The sequence below is a fragment of the Gymnogyps californianus genome, chromosome 3 (assembly GCF_018139145.2).
Source record: "Gymnogyps californianus isolate 813 chromosome 3, ASM1813914v2, whole genome shotgun sequence".
In the NCBI taxonomy this organism is placed as follows: Eukaryota; Metazoa; Chordata; class Aves; order Accipitriformes; family Cathartidae; genus Gymnogyps; species Gymnogyps californianus.
In genome coordinates this window covers 34,025,321-34,045,322 of record NC_059473.1, presented here as the reverse complement: position 1 = coordinate 34,045,322, position 20,002 = coordinate 34,025,321, and the positions used below count along the sequence as shown (strand labels likewise).

The 20,002-nt window shown below is 38.5% G+C and overlaps 1 protein-coding gene across 3 annotated transcripts in view; it reads right to left on the bottom strand.

The window, feature by feature from the left end:
• Positions 1–20,002, bottom strand: part of BTBD9 (BTB domain containing 9) — a 129,311-nt gene that overhangs the window by 37,413 nt on the left and 71,896 nt on the right. For all 3 annotated transcript variants that reach the window (XM_050894695.1, XM_050894697.1, XM_050894698.1), the window contains exons 7-8: positions 11,981–12,090; positions 192–381 (exon numbers count right to left, since the gene is read on the bottom strand). In XM_050894695.1, coding sequence (XP_050750652.1) covers positions 192–381; positions 11,981–12,090 — 300 coding nt within the window. The remainder of the gene's footprint in view (positions 1–191; positions 382–11,980; positions 12,091–20,002) is intronic.

The window sequence follows — 20,002 nt, the reverse complement described above, 5'->3', positions numbered from 1 at the left end:
GCTGTATCTCAACATATAATTCACACATTTAATTTTTAACATGCCCATTATACTGAAGTAAGACGCCAAATGACTACTAAACTAGTCCCCTAATTACCGTTGTTGCCAAATGTCATCTATTCTAAAGAAAATAACTGCTTAGCAAAAGCTTCACTGTTGCCCTTAAGTTAGAGAAAAATAATCCCTCTTACCGTATTGATCCAATCATGTAGGGCTGTGCTAGCTGTACTACAATAGCTCCACTCCCAAGCTGATGGCATGTGTACCCAGAATCCCAATCATAGTTTTTTGTGTCTCCATTCAATAAGGCATTGCGACTGCGACTTACACCCTCAATCACACTGGCGCAGTCTGCAATTGTTGCAACATTTTCAGTGGGAACTGTGAATTAAAAACACAAAGACGACAGACATACAGTCAGAAAACAGTTCAGATACCGATGGTCTTTATTTCTGCCAAAGAATTTGGGGGGGGGGGGGGGGGGGGGGGGGAGGATGAAAGTATGATCAACACAAGGAAATTTAAATCTTATTTAACATGAACTTTGAAGCACAATCAAGTGGTACAGATAACTTTTATAGCATTGGTCCCAGAATAGCCTGGTAAATTAATAATTGGATTTCTGTTGTGGTGATACGAAAGCACTCTTTTAATACAATTGAGAAAAAAAAAATCTTGTCCAGCAAAACTTTTGAAATTTTCAAACAATTTCTTCCTGTTTTCATGATGAAACCTCTCTCCTCCCCCCCCAAAAGAAGAAAAAAGAAGAAAAAAGAAGAAAAAAGAAGAAAAAAGAAGAAAAAAGAAGAAAAAAGAAGAAAAAAGAAGAAAAAAGAAGAAAAAAGAAGAAAAAAGAAAAGTAAGCGGGAGATAGTTTAAAGCACTGATCTGGACTGTGGAAAGTCAGGACTCAAAGTCTGCAAAACCAGGGCTTGAAGTCTCACAGCTCAGGAGATTATTCTCAACACATACCTGTTGGTACTTCTGATGGTCTTTCTGACTGTGATCAGAAATTGCACCCCAGAATTTAGAAAATGAAAATGCTTTTTAATACTTACAAAATCCTTCAATACAAGTATTGGACTACAAGAGGGAAGGAGAGACCAATAGATCCGCCACACAAATGGAACAGCAAGCACAGAAGTATTTCTCATTCAGTCAAGAGACAGGAAAAAGGTATGACTGAATGCCACAAAAAAGAAATTATAATAACCCCATAGCAAAAGAAAACAAACTACTTAGAACTCATCCTCTTGAAAAAAGGAAGGCCAAAACACAGGGTAATGATTTTCCTCCAGGAGATAGTGATGGAATTATACAGTACCTCCCCCGCCGCCCTCCCCTGCCATGTTAATTTTCATCAAAGATCTTTGCTGGATAATTCTTTTTCCTATCCTATATGCAGCCATGAAAAATGCCAGCATACAGTAGCCTGCTATGCCAAAGAAAGTCAAAGATATTACTGCAGAATATCAAATTTGCCTGCTTTCATTCATTAACTTATATGCAGTTATTTGAATATTACAGGGAAAATGAGCAAGTTAGTGAACTCAAAGAATTTTCAAATTAGTAAAAGCATTCCTAGAAAAATCATAACAAGAGGAAGGGAGTTTCAGTAAAAAAATGTAAGATTACAATTCTAATTGCACAGGCCAGGGCCAGCTACTTTGTGCTGCAACATCTATAATGAACTCTTTCTTTCACCTCTACAGCCCCTCTTGCAATCAGTCTACATATCCAATACTGTGGTCCATGTGTCAGCATCATCTAACTTCAGTTCTTCCTTCTCCCTGGTACATCCAAAACTGAACGCTCTAGCTTGGAAACTGCTGTTATAAACCGAATTAGATAAAGGATAATATAACCCTCTACTAGGCATTTTTAGAAGCAGAGGAACATTACATGCTCAGCAATAAAAGTGTAGTGTTGGGAGTTGTTATTCTTTAGCAAAGGACGTAACTTTAGTGTTGGTTACTAGAAAACTTTCCAAGGAGCGGAATGCTCTTCTTGTACTTACTTAGTCCTGCTTAATCTGATTTAAATCCAACGCTAAGTAGTTTCCCCCTTCCTTTCAAATCAAACAGAATTCATAGTATAGTTAGAACTTGACATAATTTCAGCAATTTCATCAAAGATCAAGACAACAGCAGCTCCTCTGGGAGCATGCTGTAAGAAGGAAGTGTATTTTCTCGTGCATAGAGTACTTTTCCAGCACTGTTTTACAAGTGCTTCAACACTTATTTTTGGAATTACCTATTATTTCCCTTTGTTAACATTTAATCAAGTACAGCACTTTCTTTCTGTTTGTAATTCAGAGAGAAACCCAAGCTTTTTGAACGTCACCTTCCAGCAAGATGACAGATGAACATTAAAAAAAGCTATTTAAGACGCCCTAGTCAGGTCCAGCTCAGTTTTTAGCTAACCTCCTCAACTTTTCAAACGCTCTCTAGTCTCTCTCTCAATCAAAAAATTAATATTAACAAGGCTGAAAAATGATGCTCTCTGAACCCGTAAAAATTAAGGTTGCCTGCGAGCCTTTGTTTTTTTTGGGGAAAATGTTAAAAGCACTAATTGTTTTATCTAAATGATAACAAAAATTCTTTCAGCACAGGCTGTATTAAAAAAAGCTAAGATTTTTTTTGTGTCAACCTCTGATAAAGGACAACCAATCTGTGTGGTAATGCAATTTAAAAGAGAGAGGAAGAAATAAGTTACCAAAAATTATCGGAATGACAATGATCAATTTAACAAAATTTCCAAATTCACAATATCTCGTACCAAACATTTTTGAAAATCAGAAAAAAAATGAGCAAGCCAAAACAAGAACGGCACAAAAAAATTAGAAATACCAAAGACGTAAAACCAACACTATTTGAATTTTCATGAGAAAACAAATTATGTATAGTAGAGATGCAAATGTACCATTTTAAGCCCACTACACACTGATAACTTAATTACATACTTTTAATAGTTGTCTGTAAAATATGTATTTAAAATACTACAACATCTGAAAATGGCTAAAATATAGCTATGTGAAATTTCAGAGCTGATTGTAAGAGTCTCCAGCATGCGAAAAAGAGATAATTTTCCATGAAGAGCTAGGATTCTGTGTGTCAGGAGCATAATCTTCAGAAAACCACCAACCAACCAAAACACCATAAAACACACAGGGGAAAAAAGTGCAAGCTCATTGCCAAGTAATAATCCAAGGCAGTGAAAAAGCAATGCTTTCTGAAAAATCTACTGCACTATCAAATGTACTATCATCTCTGTTTGCTCATAAAAAAAATTACTAAACCCACCATATTATTATTATAGAAACCTCTTGATTCCCTATTACTGAAAAGAGACATTCAGAAATTCCCAGATTCTTATGCGGGGGCAGGTGGTAGACATTAGAAGTACTTCACTGGGAACAATCTGAATAAAGCAAAGACTAACAATGCAAACGAAGAGTACTGGCATAGAAATAAAGTTTGCCTTGGATTCCTTTTCTTCCTCTTTTCCTTGGCAGTAAGGGAACTTCTTTGAGTATCCTTTTTATATAGGCATTAAAGCATCTTCTATATATTGCTGCTTTTTGTAGGAAGAGGAAGCTACTGAAATCTTGGTTAAAAAAAACAAGTAAAAGATGAAGTGTCAAAATCAATGTTCACGTTGAGGCTCTGTGGCATATTCCGGACACCCTCTGAGCTATGTAAGGTATTAATTGAAAACAGTACACCTCAGTTCATCCAACATTTTACCTGCATGCCCTCTGAGCGTCATCCCGCTCCTTCTCACATTCAGATTTCTGCACTAATCCGTGACCTCCTAAGATGATGTTACCCTGATTAGTCAAACTCCTTAACAACCGCATAGAAACTGTCTTAGTGTGTTTTTAATATAATTCTGTGGTCTTCCCTACAACGGTTAATTAGAAAGTGATTCTAACTAATTGCAGTGTGCAGAAGGCGCCATACCGTTCTTCCTCTCTAGAGGGGTCTGCCACTCCCTATTTTGAATGTTCATTATCATCTTTTATATCTGCTTGATAAATTTATTAAAAATACCATCTGGTGGGGACTCTGCTCTGTGCTGTATTTTCAAGTCTTCTGGTTATCTTCCTTTTTCCCATTAGAATTTCTGCTTCAATTTAGGTCACTTGTTTACAAAAACATACTGCCAAAACCAACAGCCTTGTGTCTATTTTTGTTTCTTTTTTTTTAATCCACCAGCTATCCAGCTTTTACAGCAACCAATGTTGTAAGAGAAAAGAAGAGAGGGGATTACAAATACAGAAATTATTTTTTCCACTGTTCATACAGCAGTTTTGCTCTGACAAATCTGATTTGCTTTTATGGAACAGAAAAGACACGCGTTAGCAAAGCATACACATTCTGTAAGCAAACAAAACAAGAAGATTGAGGTTACAGGACAGCAGCATCAAAACATTTATTAAAACTTACTTTCTTGTCTCCTGGTCTTATGCTGCAGTATGGAGCGATGAACAGCTTAGCATTATATTTAATTCTACTAATAGTATTTTTATAAAGGATTGTCATTTTCAAGGCATGGCCTAAGGGCCATCTATACTTATATACAATATACATCTATATTTAAAGATAAGACAGATATGTTATTCAACTGTCCTTAGAGATCCCCCAGGAGAAAAATGTACCAGCAGTGTGTGGTAGCCTCAGTCATATTTATTTATCACTCCTTAAGCATTTTTTATTTTTTTTTCCTTTTTTTTTTTTTCTTAATTTTTAGCATACTTGATTTTCCATAGGAATTTTTTTTCCCTGAAGTACTCAGAAAAAAAATGAATGCAGCCGTTGTTAACTGGCTTCCATATCTGAGTTTCAAGTACTTCCTTTCATCTCCAAGTCTGGAGAGGTCAGATTTTGCTTTCTGCCCATCCACTATAACTTCACTGCAATCAATTGGCTAACATGGGGGAGAAAAAAAAGACAGAAAATCCTCAAACAACTCTTTGCAACACAGGAAGGAACAGAATGGAGTGGGTTCCTGCACCAGCTCACAAAACCATCCCTTAATGAACCTTAATTTAATTACTAAAACAAACAGAGAGACAGCAGATCTACTAAGTAGTCTTATTTTACAGGAAGGTAGTAATTTAAAGCATTATGGACTGTTGAATATATTTATACTGTACTCTAGGCAACAGTCAGTCAAAGGTTCTCAGCTAAAGTGTCATAATTGCAACACAACTGTTCATTTTACTGAATTCTCTTAAGACACAAACCCATCACTTTGTGAAGAAACGATAAACAAGAAATTATACTGGAAGAAATAAATTTTTATTTTAGTTAATACGAAGACATGATTTTTCTCTCATGCTGACATCTGTTAAATGCTCAGCTTTCAATCACTCCATTTTTAATGGTAAAATTGCATTCCTTCTCTACCTGAACATCTACTGAGCTGACAAAAGTTTCCTCACTAGAGAGTGACGGTTAGAAAAAAGAAAGCTGAGAGCCAAGGGAAAAAAAAAAAAAAAAAGAATTAGGGATGTCACTACAATTCCAGGGTTTGATTTTATTGTATTAAATAATTAAAAGGATGTTGGGCATTTCCCTTTCATTATTTTCCACATGCCAAAAGATTTGTTAAGTCTAATCGTTATTCAGTATATGAATTAGCACTTGTTTATTTGCTACATGGTAGAAAATACTAAGTCTACAGACTTTTCAGTTAATTAAAAGTACAGTCACAAAGTCCTGTCTCCCCTTCCACATACTCTTTCTTCTTTTCTTGAGCTGAAACTTGCTGATGACATTGCTACATTTCATTTGAATCTTCAGTCAAGAAATCAATCAAGAACTCAAGAAATACCAACTTCAAACAAATATCAACAGCCTTTCCACCTGTTTCAGTGAAAACCTTTCTGCAAGCCATATTTAGCTGGAAAAGAAAACCCCACTAATATTTGCCTATGTCCAACTGTCAGTTTGGATTAGAATAACTTCAGAGAAGGCTGATTTTTCATTTGATATCTGCTAGAGCTCATGAGTTCTGATCCAATAAATTAGAACAAAAGCATTCAAGTCATTAGAACTGGCCATACTTTTAATTGGCAACCAATTGGCTGGCTACAGGGCTCTTTCATTAAACATTCTGTCTGAAGAAGGCTTTCAGAAATAGCAATTGTTTCAGAAGAGCCCTAGGAAGTACACATCCTTTGTCGTGGCACTGGAAATAGGAAGAAAAGAAAAAGAAAAAAAAAAGTAACTATAACCATATGAACAGATCTCTGTTGAAGAATGGGTAGCAGTCACTAAACTGACCGTGTGGCTGTCCTTTCCTGTAGAAAGTGGGGGGGCGGGGGAAATCCCTGCAGTATTTAGATTGTCTTCAAATTTTCGTAATTTCCTAAGGCTATGCTTGTAGCAGAGCTGACTTACACTGCTGGGTAAACCTGCATGGTTTTGAAAGAAGGCTAACCTTTCAAAAAGAGAAGAAACAAAATACGATAGCTTTGTGTGGAGTCAACATTAAACTAGACACAAAAATAGCATTTCTCACTGCTTCCTTGGAGAGACATAGAGCAATCTTTTACAAAGCTGAACCACACATTAGGAAACTGATATGCCTGGTTTCTCTCTGTTATACATTTAATTTTTTATTTTTATTTTTTAAATAACTGCCAGAGAGTAAGAGACAAGTGAATGATTATTTATTAATTTCATTTTTTCCCTTTTAAAACAAGTTCTAAGGCACTGAATAGCACACAAATGAAGGTTCACAATGATTCATAAGTACTGAGCAGCATTCCCCAGAGGGTGACCAAGGACATTCCAGTGTTTTATATCCATCTCCTGCTCTTCAGTCATTATTCACTGTTTTCCCTTTCGTGTTTAATGTACAAGTTACAAGATAGTCTAACAGACTGAGACAGCCTACAGATAAACACAACTTCATATAAAAGCCTTCCACATTGCACTCCCTATGACCTTAACCAAGTTCAAAATAGGACGGTAGGCTGGTCAAACCCACATGCCTGCATAGTCCTTGACTGCCCCTCAGCACTGAGTACTGATTAAAGGACTAAGCGAGGTTATAAATTTTTTCCCTTTGAGGCAGAAAAGAGGAATTGGTTCCTATATTTAGGCGGGAAAAAAAAAACCCAAAACCAAAAGGAGGCATTGCATAGAAGCAGCCCCTTACCCACTGTTGTAGCTTCCTGCCACTGGGCAGATCAGAAGCTTTTACAAAACACCACATCACACCAGGTACCACTTCTGCCTCCAAAGGAGTACGTCTCTTGCTTGTGAAAATTTTCATTTGTTTTGGATTCTAGATTAAATATTAACGACTAAAGGCCATTCAAAATTTCAGAAGCGGAAGTTCATTAAAAGCAAACACTATGCTTTTGAGATTTAAAAAATATTTACATCCCTGTTGTATGAAACAGTTATGTCATTCTCGTGAATCTAATATGTAGAACTGTTAACTTCCTTACACATTTAGAGATAATACTATGCCAAAAGGAAAACTACATCTCAACCCTAACATCTGCGTTCGGGAATAATGGTATATGACTGAATTAATTTCTGTCATTTACCTCATTTCAGAAGACAACAAAGGGTAAATCAACACTAAAACACCAGACAGTGCTAGAAAGAGCATTTCCTGCTACTTTTACTTCAAAACTGCTACTCAACTACCAATGGGTCATGTCAGTACTGCATCCAGTATTGTATAAAGTAACTGTATAAATCATTTTCCATATTAACTTTTAAATGTAATATGTCAAGTTAATAATTCGTCATGAAAACCTTGTACGCAAAAACACAGCAACATAAAATTGCTGTTATCATGAAACAGCGCCTCATTTTTATTATTTGTTTACCAGCCTTCTAATCTTCACTTTACAGTGACAGCCATTACATAGATACTACATATCAGTAGTAATATATCTGATAAATTACCCTCTTTGTATATACAGCTTTCTGACCAAGTTGAATAGGTTTCATGAAAATTAAATAAATAATTACTCTTAAGATCCTTAAACAAACATCTTAGTGGCCTTATTTCTTTGGAATGAGGTTTCAAATGTGTATTGGGTTTGCATGGCAAGGTTTTGGTAGTGGGGGGGCTACAGGGGTTGCTTCTGTGAGAAGCTGCTAGAAGCTTCCCCTAGGTCCGATAGAGCCAATGCCAGCTGGCTCCAAGACGGACCCGCCGCTGGCCAAGGCCGACCCAATCAGCAACGGTGGTAGCGCCTCTGGGATAACATATTTAAGAAAGGGAAAAGAAGTTATGGCAGTAGCAATTGCAGCTGGAGAGAGGACTGAGAATATGTGAGAGAAACAACTCTGCAGACACCAAGGTCAGTGAAGAAGGAGGGGGAGGAGGTGCTCCAGGCACCGGAGCAGAGATTCCCCTGCAGCCTGTGGTGAAGACCATGGTGAGGCAGGCTGTCCCCCTGCAGCCCATGGAGGTCCACGGTGGAGCAGATCTCCACCTGCAGCCCGTCGAGGACCCATGCTGGATGCCCAAAGGAGGCTGTGACCCCGTGGGAAGCCCACGCTGCTGCAGGCTCCTGGCAGGACCTGTGCACCCGTGGAGAAAGGAGGCCACACTGGAGCAGGTTTGCTGGCAGGACTTGTGACCCCACGGGGGACCCACGCTGGAGCAGTCTGTTCCTGAAGGACTGCACCCCGTGGAAGGGACCCACGCTGGAGCAGTTCGTGAAGAACTGTAGCCCATGGGAAGGACTCACATTGGAGAAGTCCGTGGAGGACTGTCTCCCGTGGGAGGGACCCCACGCTGGAGCAGGGGAAGAATGTGAGGAGTCCTCCCCCTGAGTAGGAAGGAGTGGCAGAAACAATGTGTGATGAACTGACCGAAACCCCCATTCCCCATCTCCCTGTGCAGCTTGCGGGGGGAGGAGGTAGAAAATTCAGGAGTAAAGTAAGACCGGGAAGAAGGGAGGGGTGGGGGGAAGGTGTTTTTTTTAAGATTTGGTTTTATTTCTCATTATCCTGCTCTAACTAGTAATAAATTAAATTAATTTTTTCCACAAGTCAAGTCTGTTTTGCCCATGACAGTAATTGCTGAGTGATCTCCCCATCCTTATCTCGACCTATGAGCCTTTTGTTATATTTTCTCTTCCCTGTCCAGTTGAGGAGGGGAGTGATAGAGCAGCTTTGGTGGGCACCTGGCATCCAGCCAGGGTCAACCCACCACAAAATGACAAACTCTTTGCATATTACCTTCAGTGTTGTTTTGGAAGAAGTAAGGGTCACAAAGTCTTTCTGAAAGGACCATAGGGCCTTCAAGGGCTGACCAACATTTCATTTTCTTAATAAAACAGGTTATAGAAACAGCAGCTGTGTTTGTTCTAACCTAATTTAATATCATATTTAATACCGTATGGGATAAAAAATGAACCCAATAGTATTACTTAATACTGGTTTTCAAGGGCTGAGGATGAAAACTTCTATACTCTGTCAAGCTTGAAAGCAACCTACTCTGATTACTGCACTTTCATGTATTTTGTGGAGCTTTCCTAACTGCTTTTAGTTCACTTTACCCTATCCAGTCACTGCAGAAATAGAAACAAACATTACAAATCCTCATTAGAGCAATAAAATAAATCTGTGCCAACTACTCCATTGGTAGTCATACAGATTTTTTTACAGAAGTGGAACTGGGACAGTCTGCTTGATCAAGGGAGCCAGACAACATGCTACCTTACAGCAACCATCACAGGTATGTAAAACAAAGCACTAAATGGATATAAGGTCACTTTGCTGGATCAAAGCTGTTGAGAATATTTCTGAATAGGTAATATTGATGGCCATGAATTCTGGTGGAACAGCCATTGTGTCCCTGTACCATTTTACAACTGGACTGCCCTCAACTAGTCCCAAAATCTTTCCATTTGTCCCTTTCACCATAAATTCTGCAGGGTCATGTATCCAACTGTTGCTGCCTCATTTACAATCAGAAGTTGGTCCACATCCCTCTCTCAATTAACTACTCACTGAATTCTTACACTTTTAATTTTCTATTAATTGCATTGACTACTATCCCTTCAATATAAAAAGCTGTAGAGCCCTACAGGCCTCTTTTTGCTTACTGTAGATCACTTCAAATGACTTACACGTACAACAGCTTGATTGACCCACGCTGAATGACAGCATAGTTCCACTGATCACCATGAACAACAATGGATACTTACTATTATGTAGTCCAAACCCTATTTACCTGTAAGATTCTGTAACTACAAAACAAATTTTCATAAATGGATAAATTTTAATAAAGCCATATAAAGTCCGCATCCCCTAGATCATCTTTGAAACTCATGAAATGCTGAAACAGATCAAATAGTTCATCTCACGAAAATGCTCACTAAACCACAAAATATCATTGAGTATCTGAAAGACAAGTCAGTACACTTCCATGAACATACACGGAAAGCAAATATGTTATTTGAGTCCTAAATTAAGTATTTGCTAAACAAGACTGATAATCTTAAATCAAATACATATAGATATATGCACCACTTATTTGCACACAATAATTCTGATTTTGTATGAAGTTTTAAAAAATTCATAGCTGGCAGTGCTAAATATGAAATTTATCTCAAAGGTTTTATCAAACTTGAAATATTTTGTTTCTCCGCTAACTAGTTTACTGAAGGTAGATGTTTTCTTTAAACACAGTTCTTCCTTACTGTTTTTTCTACTTTCTTGTCAATAGCAATTGCAGTACTACTTGCAAACTTCCTAAAACAAAGGGAAAACTTTCTATTTGCATTATGGGACAGCTTGTACACTTTGGGGCTATATAACATGAAAATTAGTAAAGTGTGATTTGTCAGGCTACTTATTCTATGTTTCTAAAAAACCATCATGAAATTACACAGCAAACCTCATGAGATCAGGTGTAACCATGCGATGCCTTTGTATAACGCATGGGGAACAGGCTGAAGGAGTTGGGTCCCAGTTTTTCACAGCTAAATATTATAGTTTTCTCAGAAAAAAAAATTTAAAAGAAATATGTCTTACTAAGATCTTTCCTCTCATTCTTTTTTGAAAACTGTTTTCCATCTATCATAGGTGCATACTTAAAATTTAAATATATGGTTAAAACGTACATGAACTCGGAGAATTTTGCTGAAATTCCCAATTTCATGCCAGAAGTAACAAACTGGGAAATCCCACCTAGACAACTACTAAAAGGCACACAAAACTCTTCCCAATGCATTTCATGATCTCACTCGCGTGAGTTATATGGAAGAAAGCACAGAAATCACCCTGTTTGGACTATCGAAAGACCCAATATTAAATCTTACTTTGACATAGTTTATCATTCAGTATTGTTGTTCTGTTGGGGATTTCTACCTTAAGTAATGCAGTACTATGTAGAGATACTTAAATCAGTATTATATAACCTGTCCCGAGCTCCAGAGGTAACAGAGCTCCATCAACGTGGCGTTCTGAGAACAAGGGTAGCCAATATAACGTTCCGCCATGGCTAAGCGTGTCTACGACTCTTTGGGGGAAAATCAACACATGAGAGTTTACTTTCAGCAGTTGAAACTAGGCTGTATAAGAGGCCCTAAATGCCCAAATCCATCTTCACTGCAATAAATAGCTCTGGTTACTCCATCCTCATTACAGAATTCAGGCTAACCTAGCGGGAGGCAAGAGCAACCATACTATTACATGCAAAGAAAAAACGCATTAGCAGCACAGAGTGACTCAATTACCAGTGGCTTTGTCAGCAGCAGTTGATTTAATTTGAACTTTAGCATTCCTGCAGTGTCACTAATTAATCCACAGAACTGGAATTTCAAAGAAGTCACAAGGACTGGCCAACTAATTCTATGCTTACAGCATCATTTAACTCAAGTTAGAGATTTCTGTGTGGAAACAGAAGTAGAGTAAGAGCGCAGTGACGGCCAGTCTTAAAAGGCAAGCGATTGCAACGGTTCATGCAAAAGGAAAACAGTTTTACCTCTTACCTATCAGACCTTTCTCAAGAGTAAAGGTTTTGTTCGTGAACATGCATTCAAATGCCACAATATGGAAAACTTTGTTCACTGTGTTGTGGGTCCCAACAATTCGAATATACCTACAGAGGGAAAAAAAAAAAGGTAAGTAGCTCAAGTTCAGCATGACAAACTTATATGCACTAAAATATAAATTATTCAGTTGGACTATATTGTGCAGGCCTGTAAGAACTGAGTAACTGTTAAAAAAAGAAAATTAAAATAAGAAAAGGAGTAATAAGAGTATAAATTTCACAGCAAACTTGCACCTACTCAGGATGCTGGCTCCAGTACAATTTAAGGGGGGGGGGGGGAAGGGGGGGGGAATTTAAAGAGCTGTGAAATCTTTCAAAAATCTTTCTGGACTAATTTGCCAAGAAAAGCAAAATGAGGGACCTTCTGGTTCAGAAATGGTCTGTTAGTGCAAATGTGTGCTCATGGAGGCTTTAAAATAAAAAAAATCCCTTTACCAACTACTTTTCACCACAATGAAAGATTTCATACAGCCAGGACAAACCCAACAGTGAGGCTTCTCTGCAGAAGCCAAAAATTAATTCCATTTTAATATGACTGTTTCTAATTCTAACACTGGATGTACAGGATATCAATGTCACTGTTGGTGTATCTTTTACTAATAACAAAAAAAAAAAAATCTGAACAGTCAAATGTTATGAAACAAAGCTAGCTCTGGGTTTCATTCCTGGTTGTATAACTCATACTTCTAGACTCTAACTGAAAATCAAATAGAGCTGGTCTTGAACACTGTGATCTATTCACTTTCTGTATTACCCTGGAGGCTTCACCTTCTATAAACAGCCATTAACCTTGATTCAGTCCGATTCCCGCATTTTCTGAAGAGATCCAACAGTTCTTACTATAAATTTTGTAAAATCCTAAATGGAATATTGTACACCATCTCAATAAATGTCGAACAAGCAACACAGAAAACTACCTAAAACAAATACAATTACCCCACAAAATGGGTTACCCACACTGCAGAAAGCTTTGTATTAAATGAACTCATTTCAATTAACAAGTATCAGAATGTATGAATCTTAAGCAATATCCTTGGTCTGTGGTATAAAACAACCTTTCACTTATGCAGTATAATTATAGTTCCAACATAATGGCCATTCACCAACAGCATCATTTTGGCTTGTGTTCTTCATCATACCAAGTTGAAAAGATACACAGCTTTCAGTCCTGAGATTTTTTTTTTAAACAATAAAAAAACCTCATAGCTATTTACCATACTAATGTTCAACCTCCTCCTACACTTCAAGATTTGAGTGCCTTATGAAAGAGCTCTTATAAGCAAGCCTCAATGACTGTTATTACTGATATTCGTTTGTCTTTACCATACATAGAAAAATACTCTAAAAAAATAATTTTTTTAAATCGACCTATTACATGCAAATAACTGCAAGAGACAACTAAGTTACCTGAATATCATGACATCGCTAAAATTGCCAGTTTTTGACCTCTGCTCCTTCTAGCTTATATAAGTTTCATTTAAAAAAAACAACTATTATATATTTTGATTAAAATTACAAAACTGATATACAATATGCTCAAAATTTCACTTTAAAAAATTATTTCAATTATCATGACTTGAAACAAAAAAGAATTATATGCTATTCCCTAATTAATATTAACTCACAGATCAATTAATTATCACAGTAGCAAATTTCCTGCAAGTAATTCTATGTAGAAAAAGTAAAACTTGCAAAACTGGAGAAAATATTTATTTTTCATAAAGAAGTTGAACCTGTATTTTAAGAGTAAAGCAGAACTTAGCCCTCACTATGTAACTGTGACAAGTGCCTGCAAAGAGCATTGCAGGAATCTCGGTTAACAGTCAGGGAAACAGCAGTTCTTTCCCCAGAGCTGCCCATGTGAACCAGTCAGTTGCTGCAAGGTGATATGTGAAATGCCATATTTTGGGATTCACATTATGAAGGCAAAACTGTATCAGCCTCAGTTTTTCTTAACATGTCGAGGATAATTTGCAGTGCTTTTACAAGTGGCACACAGTCAGGTACAGCCGTAGCAAAAGCACAGTAGACACACAGGAGCAAGACCTCGAGGTTTCTACTCACAAAGCTGACCTTCTGCAAAACTGACACTGAAGATCCACTGAAAAGATAATAATCAGATTATTCAGGGGACTAACAGTTTGCTGTTCAGAGAAAGTTAACCTGAAATTTGAATGAATCTTTCAGTTTTAGGAGGTCTGGTAGACATCTTCAGCTAAGGGTATGCCTCCTCCTTGGAGTTACAGGCACAGACATATTTGGTCCAATTTGGTCCAAAATTTTCAGATTCTTTTCTTCTTGTCAATTCATGAGCACAGTATGAACCCTAAATACACAGGCAATGACCAGGATCCAACAACAGTAAATGTTCTCGTTCTATCCAGCATCAGAAGCACAGAATTCGACTAAACACGGGAACAGTCTTGGAACATTTATAAGTGCACGAGGAGGCTGGCTCACCATAGAGACTCCCTTATCTCTCTCAGGCAAGAAAGGTATTGATTGAGTTGTGCTGCTTGGACAAAACATGCTCCAGGCTAACCAACAGAGCGTTACTAATGGAGATACTTTGACATACTTCAGTTACACTTCCTTGCTTTAAAGAGTTTAGAGAATAAACAAAGTAACAATATTAATAGGAACACAAGAAACTGCTTCATAATTAGCTTTAAAAGCTAATTTATTTAGATTTTTTGTGTTATGAAATTGTAACACTAGAGCAAACTTCTTGATTGTTTTTGGCCTTTTCGGATTTTGTTAATATATCAAGAGGGTGAAAGACACAAGATTTGAATAGTTTGCCATGGGAAAAGCATCGTTATCATACTGCACACTTAGGTTAAATAACATATCACTCACTGGTTAGTAAAATTCTCTGCCAACAGGTGGAAAGGAACAACGCTTATTCTGGTATGCTAAATAACCTATCAGTTATTTTGAACAATAGGTGACAATGTTTCACATTGCTGGAAAGCGGAAATTTTGTGGTAATATAAAACAAAATCCCATCCATTAAAATAATCATGTATACATTAATCTTCTAAAGTATATCATTTCCATGCTCTAATATTATTGCAAGGTAGAACGTAATGGTATGACAAACCCCATCCTTTCTCCGCAATACAATACATATATTTTATTCTTTCCTTATCTCTCTCAAGGTGAATGATCAACATGATTTCCTGCCTGAATCTTGCATTCTTCTACTTGGTGGAAATTAAAATAATGCAATCTCCAAAATTACTTTAAACACCCTAACTTCTAAAATCACATTCTCAGATTTTGCATAAAAATTGTAGCTTATTATTATGTAGCTTACACTTGATGCAAGATACTAAAGCCGCCATAGCCTGAGACTGTAAAGATAATCTTCCTTCAAATAAGGCAGAATTTATTAGAAATGCTTAGTACTGCTAGGTAAACAAGCTGTATCTGAATTTCAAATATCACCAATGAAGAGCGATATTGAAGGTACATAACCTGTTTCAGAAGAGTCAGATGAAGACATTGTAAATATTGAGGTAGTAAATCTTAATGAGAAGAACACTAAACAACAGGCTGAAAACAAAGAGTTGGCTCAGAAACACGACAGGGAGGAAAAACTGCAATGTGGACAACTTCAATATGAGCAACAAAGTCTTAATTCAAAGCATACAGATTTCAGACTTTTAAAATGCCTACTATAGCTCATTACATGCTTGAAAATGTGTAAATTTTCCTAAGCAGTTTTCTGCCAGATGGAAATGCAACTGAGTCATGATTAAAAGTAAAAGTATCCTTCAGGCAATCAGAGTATGTGTACCATGTCATCATTTTCCTGGAGTGATTTGTTAGCTGGAATATAAGAGCACAGGCAACAAAATTAATACGAACAACTATTCAGCACACGCAACTTTGACAAAAGCTTAAAATGCATGGAACGTGTTCTGTGTGATCACTCTAAGTTTTTAAAACATACTGTAGTGGTTTTGGCTGGGATAGAGTTAAATTTCTTCACAGTAGCTTGTAAGGTGCTGTTTTGTATTTGTGCTGGAAAAAGTGTTGATAACACTGGGATGTTTCAGTTACTGCTGAGCAGTGCTTGCACAGTGTTCAAGGCCTTTTCTGCTTCTCACCCTGTCCCACCAGTGAGTAGGCCGAGGGTGCACAAGAAGTTGGGAAGGGACACAACCAGGACAGCTGACCTGAACTGTCAAAAGGGATACTCCATACCAGGAAGGGGAGAGGCTCAGAGTGATGGTGTTTGCCTTCCCAAGTAACCATTACACATGATGGAGCCCTGCTTTCCTGGAGATGGCTGAACACCTGCCTGCCGATGGGAAGTAGTGAATGAAATCCTTCCCACTGTAGGGGAGTGAGCAAGCAGCTGCGTGAGGCTGAGCTGCACACCAGGGTTAGCCCACAACACCATGATATTGCTTTTGGCTCTGAACGGCAGAGCAGCAACAGGTAAGGCTCTCCGACTTTGTTAAAAGGCCTAAGGTATAGACAATTGAGAATTAAACACCATAAGATCTAACAGCCTTCTGGTTCCCACAAGCAAATCTGCATCATACCTGCAAGAGTATCATACCTGATGATAGTTAGGTAACATTGACAGAGATGAGATCAGTGAGCAGGCTCTGTGTACAACTGTCTACAGCAAACTAGGAAGAAAATGCTCAGGCCAGATGTATGTTTGAAAATCCATCTCTCTCTCCATCAACTGTAGGGAGATCCTTCTGTCAACTTGGACTCCAAAGCTGGGACTCTCTTCTGCAGAACCGCTGTGAATACTGGTGCTGATAATCCTTCTCTATATAATGATCTGTTCTTCAAGGCATTTGCTCAAAAAGAGGCTGAAATTCATCTCCTTTTTTTAATTAGACCTCAAACCTAAGGAGAGGTCCCTACCCGCAGGGAGCCAGGCTAGACTGGGACACAATGTTCTCTGCCACTGTGCTTTGCATGGCAGACAAGGTGTGAGGCTACTCGGTGAATCAGAGAAAAGTATCCAATAGCTCCTCACTCAAGAACCACAGTTCACATCCTATACATTGAAAAAGTTATAGGTTGAACACCCTGCCCCCTCCAAAGGCTCCTGTTATGAAATGACTATACTATAAGACATCATCATGAGATCAAAGGATACTTAAGACTTCAGGAATGAACAATTTCAGTAACCATATATCTTGCAGAGTCCAACTTTGGAAGTTTAACTGTCTTAACATTTGCTTTCTATTTACATATTTATACAAAAATTACATCCCATAAGAAAACAAATGAATCTTGGTGTTGTGGTTTAAGCCCAGCCTGCAACAAAGCACCACGCAGCCACTCACTCAGTCCTCCCCCCCGGCAGGATGGGGAGGAGAAAATACAACAAAAAGGCTCATGGGTCGAGACAAGGCCAGGGAGGGATCACTCACCAATTAGGGTCACAGGCAAAACAGACTCGACTTGGAGAAAAATAAACCAATTTAATTTGTTAACAACCAAATCAAAGTAGGATAATGAGAAATAGAACCACATCTTAAAAACACACCTTCCCCCGACTCCTCCCTTCTTCGTGGGCTCAGCTTTGCTCCTGATTCTTCTACTTCCTCCCCCCACAGCGGTGCAGGGGGACGGGGAATGGGGGTTGCGGTCAGTTCGTCACACGTTGTCTCTGCCGCTCCTTCCTCCTCAGGGGGAGGGCTCCTCACACTCTTCCCCTGCTCCAGCGTGGGGTCCCTCTCACAAGGGTCAGCCCTCCATGAGTTTCTCCAACTCAAGTCCTTTCCATGTACTGCAGTCCTCCGTGAACTGCTCCAGCATGGGCTCTCCCACAGAGTCATGGCCTTCTCCCGGCCCAGCCACCTGCTCCAGCATGGGATCCTCCTCGGGCTGCAGGGGAATCTCTGCTCCAGTGTTAACCTCCATGGGCTGCAGGGGGACAGCCTGCCGTCTCACCATGGGCTGCAGGGGAATCTCTGCTCTGGCGCACCTCCTCCCTCGCCTTCTTCACTGACCTCAGTGTCTGCATGGTGGTTTCTCTCACATCCCACTCCTCTCTTCACTATAGCTACTCTTCTTCTTCCATCTTCTTCTTCCTCTTTCTCTTTTTACTGTAGCTGCTGCTCTTCTTCCTCCATCTTCCTCCACCCTTGTATTCTCTACCTCAGTAGTCTTTTTCCCTTCTTAAATACACTACCACAGAGGCGATACCACCATTGGCTCAGCCTTGGCCAGCAGCGGGTCTGAGTTTGGAGCCGGGGAAGCTTCTAGCAGCTTCTCACAGGAGCCACCCCTGTAGCCCCTCCCCTGCTACACAAACCCAACACACTTGGTTAACTTCATATTTTCCGTCTTGCAACTAAGGGAAAAAGAAACAAGCAGTTGTGGGATTGGAAGTGCTGGAGCGAGTAACTTCTCCACTCTCTGTACCCTCTGTATGCTACAAACAACAAATCAACCCATATGGACATAAAATAAAACCTCTAACTGCATAATAAAACATTTGATTTGATCTCGATTCTTTTAGATACTTAAGAATAAGGTCAAACTTTGCATAGTTTTGCAATTACTTTTCACCTGTTCAAGTAGTGAGAACAAATACCTTCACCTCTAAGATGAGTGGTATTCTCCCACCTCCAACACTACATGCTTGCAATTACTGCAGTCCTCTGAATCAGAAAACACAGAGGAAACAAACTAAAGATCATATTTTTAACAGATGACATTTCCTGAAATAGAATACAGGTATCTTTTGTGCTGATTAAATCAACATAAATGTGTATACTAATTATTTTCGATAGCCACACAGAATCATTCTTCTGTAAGTTCTCGTGCTTGGCAAGCATGTCATTAATTAAAGAGGACCACTGACCAGACTTACTTGTGTATGCTGAATTATAAGATAATTTAAAAGCTTTGATTACCACAAGATGGAAGGGGTAAAAAACAGCAGAAAGTCCAAACCCTAAATGAACCAAAAAACTTTAAGAGCACCTTGTCAGTGGGTGACACAAGCTTGGGCAAACCTGATTAATCTGAGACATAGGAATGATGAAGAATTAACTATATAATCAAAATCCCGGTGCCAAACTATGAATTTTAATTACATTGCTCACTGAGGAAGAGACATGGCAGACAAAAAAATGAGGAGGACAGACATTAAAAACACTACAGGCAGTTTTTCCAGTGAAATTAGAAATTGTGCACTTTCCTGTCAGGAACAAAGCAGCTTTATATAACACAAAGTTATCTATAAATCTTTGTGTGATAGCAGATTAAAAGAATCACAATTCAAGGGCTAGACTAGCTCTGTCAATGGACTTTAGACTCAACTGATAGACTGGGGGGAAGACAGAAAGAACCCTGACTCATTCTTCAAAGAGAAAACCTTGATCACTTTGGGGAGTTTAAAAGTACTGCCCTGGCAGGTGAACAGGACTGCAGCATGAGAATTTTGCCCCTTTAGAAGACATTTTATTTCGGTTTCTGGCCCTGTTTGAGAATAATGGATATTGATAGTATTTAAGTGCTGTAAGAGTTTCATCCACATGTCACAGACTTCTCTAGTCACAGTCAGTCATGCTGCACTTGGCCCTGAAATTCCCACAACAGGAATACTAGAAAAATCTGTATTCTTCTTTTTTTTTTTTTCCACCCACTAACAAGAAAATTATTTTAACCAGAGGGAAACAGCATGTTCTACTGGGTCTTGGTAGAATTTTAAACTACTAAAATCTGAATGAACTACCTGGGTTGATTAATTAGGTACCCACATGGCAATGGCCCTTATCCATCCCCTATTTTTCCCCAAGCAATTCTTCACCTTCACATAAAACTATGACTTGGGCACTCTGTTCTGACTACAAATACTCACACTTCTGAACAACTACATTATGTTTTACTTCTGCTCTTTACATTTGTACAGCTGACACATTTAATTCGGGTAACAGCTGCTGCTGAGCATACCACTGATTCAGCTGTGGAT